The 18,833-nt window shown below is 37.0% G+C and overlaps 1 protein-coding gene across 1 annotated transcript in view; it reads left to right on the top strand.

The window, feature by feature from the left end:
* Positions 1-18,081, top strand: part of LOC127673905 (zinc finger protein OZF-like) — a 39,088-nt gene extending 21,007 nt beyond the window's left edge. The window contains exons 4-6 of the mRNA XM_052169680.1: positions 13,896-14,145; positions 14,369-14,495; positions 15,303-18,081. Of these exons, the coding sequence (XP_052025640.1) occupies positions 14,068-14,145; positions 14,369-14,495; positions 15,303-16,786 (1,689 nt within the window). The 5' untranslated portion in view covers positions 13,896-14,067 and the 3' untranslated portion in view covers positions 16,787-18,081. The remainder of the gene's footprint in view (positions 1-13,895; positions 14,146-14,368; positions 14,496-15,302) is intronic.
* The last annotated feature ends 752 nt before the right edge of the window (positions 18,082-18,833 follow it).

Genomic DNA, 18,833 nt, shown 5'->3' with positions numbered 1-18,833 from the left:
GAGGTACCGTTGAGTTTGAAATGAGGGCTCCATGCTGTGTAAACAACTTGTTATTATCTGGAGGGATTGTCATCTATGGGGCCCTATTGGTCCTCCATATCAGGTCACACTTGGGAATTGTATACTTTAGAAACTGACTAGTGGTTGGTAGCTCTGTAACAATGGATTGCTTGATTAGAGTTTTTTTTTTAATTTCTTGTTGGAGAAATGCAGAGAAGCAATTGATAAAAAAAAATGTAATTAGGAAAAGGAAGAAAATGTGCAGGGCCAGAAAGGGTGATATCTACTTCCCTATGGGACTTTCAAAAGCCCAAGGGTTGGAGGCATTGAGTTGTTTTATAAGTTGGGTTTTTTTCCCTATATCTGATTGGTTGACCTAGAAGCAGCATTCGTCTAGGAGGAACAGACAAAGGCTACCTTTTTCAGCTATAAAAATATATAGTCCTTTTGACAATGTCCTTTGCCTTACAGAAACTTTGTAATTTTATGAGGTTCCATTTGTCAATTCTTGATCTTAGAGCATAAGCTATTGGTGTTCTGTTGAGGAAATTTTCCCCTGTGCCCATGTCCTCAAGGGTCTTCCCCAGTTTCTTTTCTATTAGTTTCAGTGTGTCTGGTTTTGTGTGGAGGTTCTTGGTCCACTTGGACTTGAGCTTAGTACAAGGAGATAAGAATGGATCAATTTGCATTCTTTTGCATGCTGACCTCCAGTTGAACCCGTACCATTTGTTGAAAAGGCTATCTTTTTTCCACTGGATGGTCCTAGTGAGGACACCTGCAGTTATTGTGGCAGCCAGGAGAGGTAGGTTTGAATAATAATGGACGTTAGTTAGTCTATGATTGGAATCTCTATCATCCCGAACTACTATCATGCAACCTCTTGACCAACTAGAAGATATGCAATAGAAGACTTGAGTATCACAAAATATCATGTCGTCTGCACAGTGGGGTTGAGATGAAATATCAAGGAGTATGGTTTTGTTGCAGAGTAGGAGATTTAACACCCCTATAGGATGTGTACCAGTGCCTTAAAACAGACATGAAAAGAGGGTGACATGGAAAAGGTAGGGAAAGAATGATGACAACACTAGGCTCGGGGCAGTTGGTGAATGGCAAGGTAGGGTCATTTAACAGGAACATGGGAAAAGCTGTAAATATCAGTTGTGAGGTATTTCCGGGAGGAACGCTTGGCTAACAGTCACAGAAGCAGCCAAGTTGGGTGACATTAAGGAGCCCTTATGCCAAGATCGGAGTCTGAAGCAGGAGAGGAAATGATCAGTTTATATTATTAAGGAGTGCCTGTATCAAAGATGCAATAACCTTGGACGAGTGTTTAATTACCTCTTCTACTTCCTCTGTCTCTAGAAGTTGGGTAATGGGAATATATTTTCTCTTGATATTAATCATGGTCGCTGGTTGTCTGGCCTGAAACAATGACCATTGTTTACCAGTAGTGCCAGTTTCCTACCTGGGATTCCATGGATCCTAAGTGGAAAGATAGAGTGCCCCATCTTGTAGATAGAGTAAGTAATCAGGACGAGGATGCATGTACAGTTAATGATGTAGGCACAACCAATCTCAGTGACCATGTTGTCTTGCCATTCTTTCCAGTATCCTTTTGTCTGGTCATAGAGGCAGGAGACAAAAAAAGCATTAAATGAACCTGGAGGGGAGTATGTATGAGTGGTGGGAATTTTAATTTCTCCTCCCAGCCTACTGTGGATGATTACCTGACTCTATTTGGAAGGACTGTTTGTTGTAAGTGCTGGTTTCTTGAACCTTGAATCTCCACATGTAAGAGTTATCCTGGACAGTTATCCTCAGGAGAAAATGCTGCCTCTTTGGTAGAGGGTTACTCCAAATTTGCTGAATTTCAGGGATTCCTATTTAGGTGCCAGCTGTGAGTCTCCTCTTTCTTAGGGTTTGAGGGAAAAGGGAACTGAAGTAGCAAGCAGGGTTTGAACAGTCGTGGGTATGGTGTAGTCTTCTGGAAATCAACTTCAGTGAGTAAGGTATATATCATCAGGCATAAGGTATATAAAGGTTTTTGGACTTATAGGCTGAAAGGACTGCTTGATCATAACACAGTACCTAATTATTATTATACAGAAATAAGGGATAAGCTGGACTTACGTGCTAAATCATGGAGCACTTACAGGAAGCTCTGTGTAGCATCATCCTCCAGATAAGGTCAGGCACCTGTGTTTTGAGATACTCTTTATATAAGTACAGGTAGAGAAGAAAAAAATCCTACTGAGAAAGGGAGTCCTCCATTTTGTGCTACAATTGGAGAGCTTTCAGGACATGGTAGATTGCAATGTAAATAGCAGGCTCTTACAAGAGCTATGAAGAATAAAATTTAAAAAACAATATGTTACAATATAGGCACCCTCATCAATCAGTGTTCTAGGGAAAAGTAAATATCCACATACAAAAGAATGAAGCTTGGTCCAAAGGAATGAATTACTGAAACTTGACTGTGTGAACGTACAATAATGCATAGAAGTAATAACTGAAAGTAGGACGAAACAGCCTACAGAATTGGGAAGTTTAACAGTATCTGTTTCACAGTAGAATACATAAGTACCCAGATTTTACCAAGAGGGTAAAAAAGATGCAAGCTAAATAATAGTATAACTAAATAATAGTATAATTAAATAACAAAAGACCATGCACAAAAGCAAGCGAGACAGCCAAAATATAAATAACACATACTTTTTGTAGTGGTTTGAATATTGTTGTCCCAAAGAGTGGCACCACTAGGAGGTGTGACCCTGTTGGAGTAGGTGTGTTACTGTGGGTTCTTTTGTGATTGGTTTACCTTATTCAGGATGATATTTTCAAGTTCCATCCATTTGCCTGCGAATTTCATGAAGTCATTCTTTTTAATAGTTGAGTAGTATTCTGTGTGTAAATTTACCACATTTTCTGTATTCATTCCCCTGTTGAGGGACATCTGGGTTCTTTCCAGCTTCTGTCTATGGCTGCTATGACATAGTGGAGCATGTGTCTTTATTACATGTTGGAGCATCTTCTCGGTATTTGCCTAGGAACGAAATAGCTGGGTCCTCAGGTAGTACTATGTTCAATTTTCTGAGGAACTTCCAGACAGAGTTCTAGAGTGATTGTACCAGCTTGCAATCCTACCAGCAATGGAGGAGTGTTCCTCTTTCTCCACTTCCTCACCATCATCTGCTGTTACCTGAGTTTTGAATCTTAGCCATTCTAACTGGTATGAGGTAGAATCTCAGGGTTGTTTTGATTTGCATTTCCTTGATGACTAAGGATGTTGAACATTTCTTTAGGTTCTTCTCAGCTATTTGAGTTTCTTCAGTTAAGAATTCTGTTTAGCTCTTTCCCCCATTTTAAATAGGGTTATTTGGCATTCTGGAGTCTAACTTCTTGAGTTATTTGTATATATTGGATATTAGGCCTCTATCAGAGGTAGGACTGATAAATATCTTTTCCCAATCTATTGGTTGCCATTTTGTCCTATTGACATTGCCCTTTGCCTTACAGAAACTTTGCAATTGTATAAGATCCTATTTGTTGATTCTGGATCTTAGCACATAAGCCATTGGTATTCTCTTCAGGAACTTTTCCCCCATGCCCATGTGTTCAAGACTTTTCCCCCACTTTCTCTTCTATTAGATTCAGTGTATCTGGTTTTATGTGGAGGTCTTTGATCCACTTGGACTTCAACTTTGTACAAGGAGATAAGAATGGATCAATTTGTATTCTACAAGTTAACTGCCAGTTGAACCAGCACCATTTGTTGAAAATGCTGTCTTTTTTCCACTGGAAAAAAGATCCTTTGTCAAAGATCAATTGACCATAGGTGTATAGGTGCTTTTCTGGGTCTTCAATTCTATTCCATTGATCTACATGCTTGTCATTGTACCAATACCATGTAGTTTTTACCACTATTGCTCTGTATTACAGCTTGAGGTCAGGGATGGTGATCCCCCCCACAAGTTTTTTATTGTTGAGGATAGTTTTTGCTATCCTGGGATTTTTCTTTTTCCAAATGAATTTGAGAATTGCTTTCTAACTCTATGAAGAATTGGGTTAGAATTTTGATGGGCATTGCACTGACTCTGTAGATTGCTTTTGTCAAGATGTCCATTATTACTATATTAATCCTGCCAATCCATGAGCATGAGAGATCTTTCCATCTTCTGAGGTCTTTTTTCGATTGCTTTCTTCAGATACTTAAAAGTTCTTGTCAGACACATCTTTCACTTGTTTAGTTAGAGTCAAACCAAGATATGTTATGTTGTTTGTAACTATTGTGCAGGGTGTTGTTTCCCTAATTTCTTTCTCGGCCCACTTATCCTTTGAGTATAGGAAGGCTACTGATTTGTTTGAGTTAATTTTATATCCGGCCCCTTTGCTGAAGTTGTTTATTAACTCTAGGAGTTCACTGGTGTAAGTTTAAGCTATAATACTATAATATCATCTGCAAATAGTGATATTTGAACTTCTTTCTAATTTGTATCCCTTTGACCTCCTTTATTTTCTAATTATTCTAACTAGAACTTCAAGTACTATAGATAGTACTATTCATATCTATTGAATAGAAATAGATATCTATTCAATCTCTCTTTTGAATAGATAAGAAGAGAGAGGTGACAGCCTTGTCTAGTTCCTGATTTTAGTAGGATGGCTTCAAGTTTCTCTCCATTTAGTTTGAGGTTGGCTACTGGTTTGCTGTATATTGCTTTTATGATGTTTAGGTATGGGCCTTGAATTCCTGATCTTTCCAAAACTTTTAAAATGAAGGGATATTGAATTCTGTCAAATGCTTTTTCAGCATTTAATGAAATGATGATGTGTTTTTTTTCTTTCAATTTGTTTATGTAGTGGATTACATTGATGGATTTCCATGTATTGAACCATCCGAGTATCCCTGGGATGAAACCTACTTGATCGTGGTAAATAATAGTTTTGATATGTTCTTGGATTCCGTTTGCAAGAATTTTATTGAGTATTTTTGCATTCATATTCAAAAGGGAAATTGGTCTGAAGTTCTCTTTTTTTTGTTGGGTCTTTGTGTGGTTTTGTTATCAGCATAACTGTGGCTTCATAGAATGAATTGGGTAGTGTTCCTTCTGTTTCTGTTTTGTGAAATAGTTTGAGGAGTATTGGTATTAGGTCTTCTTTGAAGGTCTGATTGAATTCAGCACTATACCCATCTGGTCCTGGACTTTTTTTGGTTGGGAGACTATTAATGACTGCTTCTATTTCATTGGGGGTTATGGGCCTTTTTAGATAATTTATCTGCTACTGATTTAACTTTGGTATCTGGTATCTGTCTAGAAAATTGTCTATTTCATCCAGATTTTCCTGATTTGTTGAGTATAGGCTTTTATAGTAGTATCTGATGATTTTTTTAATTTCCTCAGTTTCCATTGTTATATCTCCCTTTTCATTTCTGATTTTCTTAATTTGAATACTGTCTCTTTGCCGTCTGCTTAGTCTAGCTAAGGGTTTTTCTATCTTGTTGATTTTCTTTCTTTTTTTTGTTTTGTTTTATTTATTTATTTATTTATTTATTTATTATTTTGAGGCAGGGTTTCTCTGTGTAGCCTTGGCTGTCCTGGAACACAATCTGTAGACCAGGCTGTCCTCAAACTCAGAAATCCTCCTGCCTCTGCCTCCCAAGTGCTGGGATTAAAGGCGTGTGCCACCACTGCCTGGCTACCTAGATTATTTTTTGAAATGTTTTCTTTTTTTTTTTTTGAATGCATGTATTTATTTCCAACATGTTTTAAGCAAGACCTGTATGACCCGCCCCACCCCGACTCCGATTACTGGGGCACCAGGTGGGTTCACTGATCTTTGCTGAGATATGGGTATCCAGCAAGATGGCCATACTTGATGAGGGACAGAGCCTGTGCCCTACCTGCCAGCGTTGCTGTGGTGAGCATTGTCCGTGTAGCACTGTCTAAAGCAGCCCCACCAAATCCCACCTAAGAGGTCAGAGCACAAATGAGCCTGCGGTGGGCAGTCCTGCCGCATTCACGAGCTCTTGCTCAACAATTTCCATTACTTTTTTTTTTGTCTTTTTTTTTTATTCGATATATTTTTTATTTACATTTCAAATGTTTTCCCCTTTTCTAGCCCCCCCACTCCCCGAAAGTCCCATAAGCCCCCTTTTCTCCCCCTGTCCTCCCACCCACCCCTTCCCACTTCCCCGTTCTGGTTTTGCCCTATACTTCTTCACTGAGTCTTTACCAAACAACCCTATTAAAAAATGGGGTACAGAGTTAAACAGGGAATTCTCACCTGAAGAACTTCGGATGGCGGAGAAGCATCTTAAAAAATGCTCAACTTCATTAGTCATTAGGGAAATGCAAATCAAAACAACCCTAAGATTTCATCTTACACCAGTCAGAATGGCTAAGATTAAAAATTCAGGAGACAGCAGGTGTTGGAGAGGGTGTGGAGAAAGAGGAACACTCCTCCACTGCTGGTGGGGTTGCAAATTGGTACAACCACTCTGGAAAGCAGTCTGGCGGTTCCTCCGAAAACTGGGCACCTCACTTCCAGAAGATCCTGCTATACCACTCCTGGGCATATACCCAGAGGATTCCCCACCATGTAATAAGGATACATGCTCTACTATGTTCATAGCAGCCCTATTTATAATTGCCAGATGCTGGAAAGAACCCAGGTATCCCTCAACAGAAGAGTAAATGCAAAAAATGTGGTATATCTACACAATGGAGTACTATTCAGCCATTAGAAACAATGAATTCATGAAATTCTTAGGCAAATGGATGGAGCTAGAAAACATCATACTAAGTGAGGCAACCCAGACTCAAAAGGTGACTCATGGTATGCACTCACTAATAAGTGGATATTAACCTAGAAAACTGGAATACCCCAAACATAATCCATACATCAAATGAGGTACAAGAAGAAAGGAGGAGTGGCCCCTTGTTCTTGTTGATTTTCTTAATGACCAGCTCCTGGTTTTGTTGATTCTTTGTAAAGTTTTTTGTTTTGTTTTGTTTGTTTGTTTCTACTTGGTTGATTTCAGCCCCGAGTTTGATTATTTCTGCTGTCTACTCCTCTTGGATGTATTTGCTTCTTTTTGTTCTAGAATTTTCAGGTGTGCTGTCAAGCTGCTGTGTATGCTCTCCAGTTTCTTTTAGGAGGCACTAAGAGCTCTGAGTTTTCCTCTTTGAACTGCTTTCATTGTGTCACATAAGTCTGGGTATGTTGTATGTTCATTTTCGTTAGAGATATATTAAGGAATAGTGATTGCTGCTTCCTGTTATTTTTTATGTTATTTTTGTTCATGTGGCTATCTTCTTTTGGCGTTGTTGAAAGAAGATTACTTTCTTGCATTTTCTAAGGTGTAGTTTCCTTCCTTGTGTTGGCATTTTCCATCTATTATCCTTTGTAGGGCTAGATTTGTGGAAAGATATTGTGTAAATTTGTTTTTGTCATAGAATATCTTGGTTTTTCCATCAATGGTAATTGAGAGTTTTGCTGGACTGGCATTGATGTTCTCTTTTGAAGTACCCTGGGCTGGCATTGATGTTCTCTTTTGAAGTACCCTGGACTGGCATTGATGTTCTCTTTTGAAGTACCCTGGGCTGGCATTGATGTTCTCTGTTATTTATGTCCTTCTTAAAGTCCTCAATCGTCATTATGACATGTGATTTTAAATCACAGTCTTGCTTTTCTGGTGTGTTGGGGGTATCCAGGGTTGCTGTGGTGGGAAAACTGGGTTCTAATGGTGCCATGTTGGATTTTAGATATTTTCAATAATGCACCAATTTCTATTAGCTTTAATTGTATTCATTTTCCAGTGACTCTTCATATATGTGATAAATATAGGCAAGTGCTGAATAAAAAGCCCAAAGCATTTTGCCCATCAACATGTGAATACTCAAGAGAAGTCTTACACACATTTTGGGAATGATTTATGAATCTTCACAGTGTATACTTCTTTTTGACACAAATGATACTACAGAATATTATAATAAATACTAATGTCATAACTACAAATATTATTCTATTGACATACTAAACCTGAACAGTCATAAAAAGTTTGCATATTTGAGAAGGACAATATGAATATAAAGACTGTGACAAGTGCTTTAATTTGTGTTCAAACATCAAAGTCCAATAATTAATCTACCCTAGGCAACAATGCACAAAAGAAGAGACTGATAACTACTTTGATACTATGTACAACTTATGATAAAAATGAATCTATATTGGAAAGAAATCCTACCAATGCAGGAAATTCAACAACAGTGGGCTGCCTTCCAGAGACAAATTGACAGGGATAGGCTCCTGGCATTTTCTGAAACTGAGAGCCAGCTTTAATGAAATGTTCTCCTTTATGATGTGTGTAGTGGTAATGGTGTCTCTTCACATAGACTCTTCCCCTAGCTGCCTATGAGACACTCTTCTGTTTGCCTTCAGAACAAGATGTAGAACTCTCAGCTCCTCCAGTGCTATGCCTGGTTGGATGCTGCTGTGCTTCCGGCCATGATGATAATGGACTGAACCTTTGAGCCTGTAAGACTGTACCTATTTAATGTCCTTTATAAAAGTTGCCTTCGTCTTGGTGTCTTTTCACAGCAGTGAAAACCCTGAGTCATACATGTGCCAGTGCATAGATTTCCATCTTGAACCTGTGATCTTTGCAGCCATTGACTTTTGGCTAGTTTCTAATACCAGCTATGTATTTCCTTTGTAGGATGACCTCAGTTAAACCAGAAATGCTTCAGTTACTCTGGAAATGCTTCAGCATCTGTGGATATCTAATGCCAATTCCTTTTGTACAGTAATACTTTGATCAGTTTGAATGCTACACCAGTATCTCCAAGACATTTTTAGACAATAGGTAGTCTTCTGACTTCTCAGCATATTTCCTGGGGATGTATAAAACCAAGTGATATTTTCTTTTATTTTGATATAGCTTATTATGAGTATTATCATATTGGACCATTCTTGTAGAATGTAGGTTTTTAATTGGAGAATTGTGTTTCCTGAAATTATGTAATTTTGGAAAATATGTCTTCCTCATTTTCTCATTTGACACATTAAAAATGTTCTAAGTCTTACCAGATCTTTGGAAGCACAGATGCACTGTGACAAGTTAGTGTGGAGACACTGCACATCCTTATCTTTCTTCTGAGTGCAGTAGTCTTCAAATTTTGTAATAACAGGTTCAGAATGCTGGCTATTATCTTGATTATACTGAGGTATGTTCCTTCTGTTCTCATATTCTTCAACACTTCTATGGTGAGCCTATATAATTTTGTGCTTGAGTTCCCTGGTTTGCAGGTATTTACACAGTCTTGCATCCTTGACCTGAAATCAACTTGAGTTCCCTTTCTGGATTCATTAGAGAGAATCTCTTTGTTAATGTACATCCTTGCAACTGGTCTATGATTGTTTTCTTTGTAAATATTTTTTTTGCTTTATCTGCTTTCTGTATCATGGTAAAGCCAAATTTCTGTTATGACTGCCTAATATGCCTTTTCATTCTGTATCCTGCAGTATTCACTTTGCCAGATTATCATAGGTTTTTCTTTTTTATTGAATATAATCTTCATTACATCTCAAATGGTAAAGCCTTTCCTGGTTCCCTCCTCCCCCAAAATCCCCAGCCCCCTCCCACCCCCTGCCTCCAAGTTTATGCCCCTACACCCAACCCACTTCCCCCTCCCCTCTCGATTTCCCTTTGTTGGGGCATCTATTGAGACTTCATCTGACCAAGGACCACTCCTCCTACTGATGCCCTACAAGGCATTCCTCTGCCACATTTTTGACTGGAACGATGTGTACCCCCTTGGTCGATGGTTTAGTCCCTGGGAGTCCTGAGGCATTTGGGTGACTTACATCATTGTTATTGCCATCGGGTTGTAGACCCCTTCAGCTCCTCCAGACCATCATCCAGCTCCTCCATTGGGGACCACATGCCCAAACTAATGGTTGGCTGCTAATATCTGCCACTGTATGTGTAAGGCTCTGGCAGGGCCCCTCCGGAGACAACCTCACTGCTAAGTGGATGTTAGCCCAAAGGCTCAAAATAAACAAGTTACAATTCACCGAACACAGGAAGCTCGAGAAGGAGGACTGAAGTGAGGGTGCTTTGGTTCCTCTGAGAAAGGGAACAAAATACTCACAGGAGCAATAAAGGTGACAAAGTGTGAAGCAGAGACTGAAGTAAAGGCCACCCAGAGATTGCCCTACCTGGGAATTCATCCTGTAAATAGTCACCAAACCCCTGACACTATTATGAATAACAAGAAGTACACATCATAGGTTTTTCTAAAAGAATTGGAGAATTCATTGCTGATTATGTTTAGCCCTTAGACATTGTCAGTGGAAACACCATGTCAGCACTTGCTCTTTGCCTGCTCTAGTTTTATGGCATAAAAGTTTTATTTTCACTTGTTTCTAGGAAATCAACTTTTTGTTTCAATTCTCAATAAGCATATATGACTTTTGTCATCCATCTTCTATTTCCCATTATCACACTAAACTACTGGAGTAGTGGCATAGGAAGAGACCATCCCAGCATCTGTTAAATGTGGAGAACTATTTGGCATGAGAGGAAATATACATCAATATAAGACATAAAAAGAGTTGCATATATACTAATATTATGGATATGACAATGTGTAGTGATAGTATTTCAAACTTTATAATGAGTCCTTGTTTTTGAGACATGTATAAACATATGTATATATGTAAGTATCCATATATTTATATGCCAGTGTGTGAGTGTATATGTTTAGATATAAATGACAGGAGTCCCATGTTACAAATTCTTCCATTCATTGGAACTACAAGGGTTATTATCATAGAGGAAGTCCATAACAGCCATGGACTGAAGGATCTCACTGGAGTTATATTTATTACTGTTTTGGAGCCTGAGAACTTCCTGAAACAATACCAAGACACAGACATATGTATGTTCAGGAAGATGTTCTCAATGGTGATAGGATTTTGACAGATGTGACATGAGTGAATCATTCCAAGGGCGTACCCTGATATGATTCACTTTATATCTGCACATAATCTCTCATGTTTAGCAGCCATCAGAGAGCTTCTGCCATGCCCAACTCTTGATGATTCTGCCTTGACATTGCCTAGAACAGTTGTTCTCAACTTGTGGGTCATAACCTCTTGGGGGTCAATTGAACCTTTCACAGGGATCACCTAACAGTTCTATAAAACATGTATTTCTGATGATTTTAGGAACTGATTCGCCACTCTCATATCAGTCTACAGGTGAGTCTGCCACATCAATTTATGAGATCCTGGTATTTTTTGAAAGATCACAAAATTAAAAATGCGGATAACCACTTAGAACATTTATCATAAGGACATTCCATTTAAAGACCGATATTGGATTCTAGTGTGATGGCTAATGAAATTCTATTTACTTTTAGGCATCCATCTTAGTACCCACCAGCTATTTGTCCCTGACTCTGGTCCTTGAATGATAAGTTCCCAATAATAATCCTGTGTTCTAGACTTTTGCAGCAGGCATACATATGCTCTGTGCCTGTTAGCTGCTGAGGTTTGAAAAAGGCCTGAGAGTGTAGTCATTTTCCTTGCCATATTAAATATATCACTTCATACTCTATTGTCTGTAAAAATGCTGACAATTTTTCAGGTATTGTTTTCATTTCATGTTGTCTTTTTATATGAATTAGCATTGTCTATAATATAGTTGTATTAATTTTGGCTTTTAATTTTTGAAACCTTGATGTGAAATTTCAATAAGAATACCAGTCTATATTCCTGAAGCAGAAGCTTAAAGAAGAACAAGAAGCAGGATGGATGCTTCTCTCATAAATGCTCCCCAGATCCGTGTCCTGTCCACATTTCTTTGAAAATTACTTTTATTATTTAAACCATTCAAGACTTTAGTTCTCTCACTCTGGTAATCCTATCTAAAGTTTTTTCTGTGGTTTATCTTTGTTCTTCTCCAATAATCAAAATTAATCTTTTGATCTTATAATGAGGTAAGCAAAGCCTTATTCCATTGTATTTTCACTGGATTTAACACTGTAAGGACATAAATTTACAAAGACTGAAGACCTGCAGTTCTGAAGGAAAATAAATATATAGTAATGATGCTTAAGGAATATATTGATGGCTAAATTTTACACTGGATAGACTTGTGTCCTTTCATATTAGTGAGAAAGTGCGGTCTCATGTGACATATAAAGTATATTTCAGGATTAGTCAAGTTTCCAGAAACAACCTTATAAGTATGGATTTGCACATATCTAGATACCAACATCACTGAGCAATACATGGAAGAGCAGAATTTATGGAAGAGTAGAATTAGAGTACACTCACTATCTTGAATCGGAATAGTAAATATTTCAGTTCCCTAGTGGCAGAGACGATGTAAGGAATATGTGGCTTTCTTTTCCTATAATACTTATGTGTTTGAGAGGAGATGCACATTACAGTATCTGGTATATCTTTTCGGCATTTATGTCTCATAGTGATCATGAGTTTTCACACCATGAAATATGTCTTAGAAGAGATTATGCCCAGTGTTTAGTGTGGTAAGTTTTCCAATGTACAGATGAGTATTTTTCTCTTTTGTTTCATTTCAATTTTTAGAAATATTGTAAATACAACTGCCTCTACCTTTGTGTGTGGCAATACATGGAATGTATTAGAACTTTCTGGAGAATATTGCCTTGGTACTGTATATAAGCTACCATATTTTCCTCTTAATTTTCCTCCTCTATTATTTATCCTGAAGAATGTTCCATCCACACTGCTTTTCCTCTACCCCAAGCTGTGTATTATGTGGGCAAAAACTCTGAACTGTTGTGAATTTGTTTCTTTACAATAAGTTTTTAGATATTTGTGTTCATCTGCATATTTTTGTGTACTCTGAATGACACATTATGCCCCTGAATCCCTAAGTGCAGTATTAAGTCCTTGGAACTGAAGTCAGACATGTTAATCAGCTGCAATGGGTATAGAAAGAAAAGAAAAGAAAGTTAAAATTACAAGATTCAGATTTTCAATTAAGTCAATCTTATAAGCAATAATGTTTTTAAATTTTCTGAACAATTAGTATAATTCTCTCTCAATTTAAAAAGTTGACTTGGTCTAATAAATTGTTCTACTCATCAGAATGTACCATCTCATATGCCTTTTATTTACAGATACATATCTAATTATTCTATAGAGAAAAACCAAATGGACTTTAAGAAATTGTTAATATATATTATTATATTAATATATATTACATATGTTAACTTTGAGAAAACTCTAAATAATTTTAATGCTAATAGTGTTTTTTCTATTTACTTTATGCTTGTAAATATAGTCTCATAAAATAACCTTTGCAAAGTACTTGAGTCTATGTGTCATTTGAAGTGAGGAATATCTTCTCTATTACACTTCTTTTATGTTTAAAGAAAAAAACTGTGATTCTTAATTAACCCAACAGTTCTGCATTTCATATTCAACCTTTTTGATATATAAAACATAGTGCATTGTACCTAAACCTTAGGAAATCAGCTGAGGATTTTGGGATTGTGTTAAGTGAGTTGCAGCTACAGACATGATTTATATAGTGTCCATAATTCAGCAAGGCTGAAAGTTTTAGTATTTAGAAGTCCAGTGTTATTCATTGTAATTTCACCATATGTGATATGACACTGGGATTCTATTTGATAGTAGCCCATACTTCATAAAGGTACATTCCTGCAACTGGGCCTCAAATGTGTATGTTGTATCCTGTAAAGGTTTGCTGATGTGATTCTATTATGTTACTTTGTTTCAGAGAAATAGAAAATACAATAAATAATATGACTCTCTTAAGATAGCATCTTTTCTTACAATTAAATTAAAATTTTCTTTTATTTATGTTGGTACAGTTCCCTGAATGTATGCATGTGTGCTGTGCATTCCTCCGCACTGTAGAGTTCAGAAGAGAACACTGGATTTCAAAAGTGGAATAAAAATCTGTTGTGAAGTTTTAGGCGTGTGCTGGGAAACAATCTTTTGGATTATAGAATCTAAACTGCAGACAAATTTTCAAATAATGTTATGATGGCAAGTTCTTCATCTGCTGATAAGGTCTTAGAAAACATCAGAAAATTCATGAAGAGGAGAGACCTTATAAATGTAAGCAATATAGTATATAATTCTATACATTGTATATACATATAAGAACAGCACTGCTTAGCTTCTGACACATTTCTACAGCACTTCTAAAAGACATTTGTCTTTGAGTATTTTAGCTCTTCTTTGTCACAAAATACCTCATATTCTTAGGGCTTTTTTTTTTTTACATAGGAAAATAGTTTTTTCTGACAGCACATGGTAAACAAGTAGTTTTCCATTATAGGGTCTGTTAACGTTCAAGGATGTGGCTGTGGACTTCTCAGAGGAGGAATGGGAATGTCTTGATCCTGCTCAGAGGGGATTGTACTTGAATGTGATGTTGGAGAATTACAACAATCTATTTTTTGTGGGTAAGAATACTCTTCACATAGAATTTCTGCTTCATTCTTTAAATTTACCAATTTTCTGTTCATATAAATTCTCTGAAATGTCTAGAGACTCCCCAAATAAGGGAATTTCTGGTTACCAACATAACTTCCTCATTATTTTTCCTTTACATTTCTTTCCGTTCTTTGGGAGAAGAACCAGTGTTATATTCTGTGTGATCTCTCTAAACCTCTTATTTATTTTAATCAGCAGTTCCAATTGGTTAATTTTAAATTTACTATTGCATTAAGGTCTTCACTTTGTTATGAATTTGAAAGTTTCAGAGGCTTTTCAATAGAGGAATTACTGTTGGTTGTGAGAATGTTGTTATTGCTTATTTACTTTTTGACATGTGGTCTCTGTATTTAGTACTGACACAACATGATCTTTATATTGTGAATTCTATGCCAGTGTGGATTAAATAATGAATTTCTAGCTAACCAAAGCTACACAGTGTCACTATGTCACAAAAAATAAGGAAGAGAATAGAGAAACATTGTTTATATGATCCTACAGAGAGCTCTTTTCTGTAATTCTCAATCGCCCTTTCATCCTACCTTCTACTGAGTACAGTGTTTAAATAATAATTATTAGGCTATTGCTGTTTGGTGTCATTTCATATAGATGAGATTTCAGGTTCTTCAGATCATCTTTGTAATGACTGTGAAGTAAGAAAGGTGTCTCTTGAAAGCTCTATCCCTGAAAGTGAGTAATTGACCTTAGAAAATGTCAGCAGCATGGGACATTGTCTTACTTATCCACTAATCCCTGTCATCTCTACACTTTTTCAGAGAATCATCACATATGTCATAAATATGAAAACATCCAAGACACACAGCATGTTGTTGATGAGCATACGAATGTCCATGAGAAGTCTTATAAATGTTATGAGCTTGGAAAAATCATTCATAAATCCACTGAATGTACACCTTATAAAACTAACCTTGGGGATACATCTATTAAATTATCAAAACGAAACAGACATGAAACCAAAAACACCAGAGAGCCTTGCCAATCTAAAAACTACATAAACTGTTTAAATTTGTGTTCTAGCATTAGTCTAAATCAAGGAATCCACATAGGAAGGAAAAAACTCAATGGTACACCAATTGCTGAGGTTTTCCACTCTAAACAAAAACTCATGCTGAAACAAACCAATAGTGGAAAGAAACCTTACAAATGTAGTGAATGTGCCAAATGCTTCACCAAGAAATGTGATCTTGGTATTCATCAGAGAATTCATACAGGGGAGAAACCTTACAAATGTAGTGAATGTATTAAATCTTTTACCCAGAAGTGCAATCTTAGAAGACATCAGAGAATTCATACAGGCGAGAAACCTTACAAGTGTAGTGAATGTGACCAATGCTTTACCCACCAATGCAGTCTTAGTATTCATCAGAGAATTCATACAGGAGAAAGACCTTACAAGTGTAGTGGATGTGACAAAGGCTTTACCTGTAAAAGTGAGCTTAGAAGTCATCAGAGAATACATTCAGGAGAGAAACCTTACAAATGCAGTAAATGTGACAAACATTTTACCACCAAAGGTGAGCTTAGAAGTCATCAGAAAATTCATACAGGAGAGAAACCTTACAAATGTAGTGAATGTGGGAAATACTTTACACAAAAAGGCAGTCTTATTATTCATCAGAGAATTCATACAGGAGAGAAACCTTACAAATGTAGTGAATGTGACAAATGCTTTACCCAAAAATGCAGTCTTATTTTTCATCAGAGAATTCATACAGGAGAGAATCCTCACAAATGTAGTGAATGTGACAAATGCTTCACCCTCAAAAGTGATCTTAGAGTTCATCAGAGAATACACACAGGAGAGAAACCTTACAAATGTAGTGAATGTGACATGTCTTTTATCAAGAAATCCAATCTTAGAAGACATCAGAGAATTCATACAGGAGAGAAACCTTACAAATGTAGTGAATGTGAAAAATCCTTTACCCACAAATGCAGTCTTAGTATTCATCAGAGAAGTCATACAGGAGAAAGACCTTACAAGTGTAGTGAATGTGACAAATGCTTTACCAACAAAGGCTACCTTGTAAGTCATCAGCGGAATCATACAGGAGAGAAACCTTACAAATGTGATGAATGTGACAAATGTTTTACTCACAAATGCAGTCTTAGTATTCATCAGAGATCTCACACAGAAGAGAAACCTTACATATGTAGTGAATGTGGTAAATTCTTTAGCCACAAGTGTAGTCTCCGCACACATCAGAGAATGCATACAGTAAAGAAAGTTTACAAATGAGGTGAATGAGACAAATTCTCTACCAAGAATATATCAGAGAATACATATAGAGAGAAACTTCACAAATGTATGACAAAACTTTGTTACCTATATTACAGATCTAAGAATATATCTGGACATTTTTAATGGGATAAATTTCCAACAGAAAAAAATGGCATGTGAGTTATCCAAGCAGTATTTTTTTGGTAACACTTGAGGCTCTACATGGAGAATTATCATGAATACAAGAAACTTATGAACATCTTTATGTTCAAATCTTAATAACCTATGCTGAGAGAAACACTGAAAATGTGACATTGAATGAAATTTGCATTGCAAATTTTTAATTATTTATCCTCAAATATTTCAAATGAAGACAAAACGCAAGAAGAATGTGGAATTGTGTAACAATTTCCTGGAGACTGATTGCAAAGGGAAACTGATTAAATCGGTCATACACCTCTCAAAATAGATAATGAAACCAATACCATTCTGTACGTTTATCTCAAATGAAAAACTCAGATACAGTATTGTAGATTGTTGTCTGTATACAGGTGAGGGTAGGCGATAGATAAGGATAGAGCCTGTGATTTGGCAGTAGAAAATGAAGGTGGGCTGAGAGTTTTAGAGTGTGGACAGAGACAGACATGGAGGAAAAGAGGACAGAGATGAAGAGATAAGATGGAACATATAGAAGAGGAAAATGACACTGATCCACATGGCTTGAAAGTGTCACACGTAGCTATGGATATTGTAGAAGAGCTATAGAATATATAGGCAATTTGCCCCATCTAGGAGTGTAGCTTGTGTTTATATCAATTGAGTTTTGAGTTCTTTTTGTGTGGGCATTTTGGGGGTTGAGAATTTATTGATATAAACCTGACTGATGGAGTTTTGAATTATGGGTTATGGGGATTTGTAATAGCTAGTCACAGGGGGCAGCTGACTGGGACAATACAAGTGTTTCAGCAGCAGGTGAACCAAAACAGGGAAGACTGTGACTTACAATTCCCAATGGGGGACGGGAGCCCCTATTACTGGAGCATAGCCCACATTCGTGTGGATTGTTTTTTTAATAATTACACACAATATATTATCCTTCTTGAAAATGGATTTGACAAGTTGAGCCACGAAGATAGGATGTTATATGACTACAGATATGCAATTTCCTAATAATGTCCAGGATTCACAGCCTGTACCATATGATGTTTTCACATTTCAGAATTTCTACTTTCTTTGAGTCTCTTTGGCTCTGGTCAGCAACTCCTTGTCCATAGTCCTGTATGTACCTCCAATAAAGGTCTTTGTTTCAGCAAGTTTGATTTGATGATTTTCAGTTTCCACTTGGGATGGGTAGATGAATGAGTGAATATACATATATACATATACATATATATATATATATATATATATATATATATATGTGTGTGTGTGTGTGTGTGTGTGTGTGTGTGTGTGTGTGTATAATTAATCATGTCCCCAGAAAATGTCCCTATCATGGGTTTCTTAATACCATAAGAAAACATCTATTTCCAATGTTCTTAGGACAGAGAGACCATTTCTTTGTATCCAGTTGAGTCTGCCTGCATTAGAATACTTTTAATTATATGACACTGCTGTTGCATTAGGAATGTTTGAATCATTGTATTAGACAGACTGCATTTGTATTAACTAAAAGAGGAAAGACTGTATTTACTGTTCCAGGCTTACTTCTATAATAGTATTAGGTTAAGTTAAAATGGCTCCACACAGACAGAATGTAGAGTCTTTGCCAGCCTGAGAGATCACACTGTTCGCTTTCTTGAATTCAAGAATGAATGAGAGAATGTCCACCGAAGAATAAATGAAAATATGGCTTCAAAGTTTTCAGTGACAGATATCTTCCACTGGACTGTGTCCCTCATACTAATACCTCTTGATTCAATCAAATAATAACCCACAAAACAGTGGTGCCGCCGGGCGGTGGTGGTGCACGCCTGTAATCCCAGCACTCTGGGAGGCAGAGGCAGGCAGATTTCTGAGTTCGAGACCAGCCTGGTCTACAGAGTGAGTTCCAGGACAGTCAGGG

This window comes from Apodemus sylvaticus, chromosome 23 (genome assembly GCF_947179515.1).
Source record: "Apodemus sylvaticus chromosome 23, mApoSyl1.1, whole genome shotgun sequence".
NCBI classification, from domain to species: domain Eukaryota; kingdom Metazoa; phylum Chordata; class Mammalia; order Rodentia; family Muridae; genus Apodemus; species Apodemus sylvaticus.
This window is presented reverse-complemented; position numbering and strand designations above follow the sequence as displayed.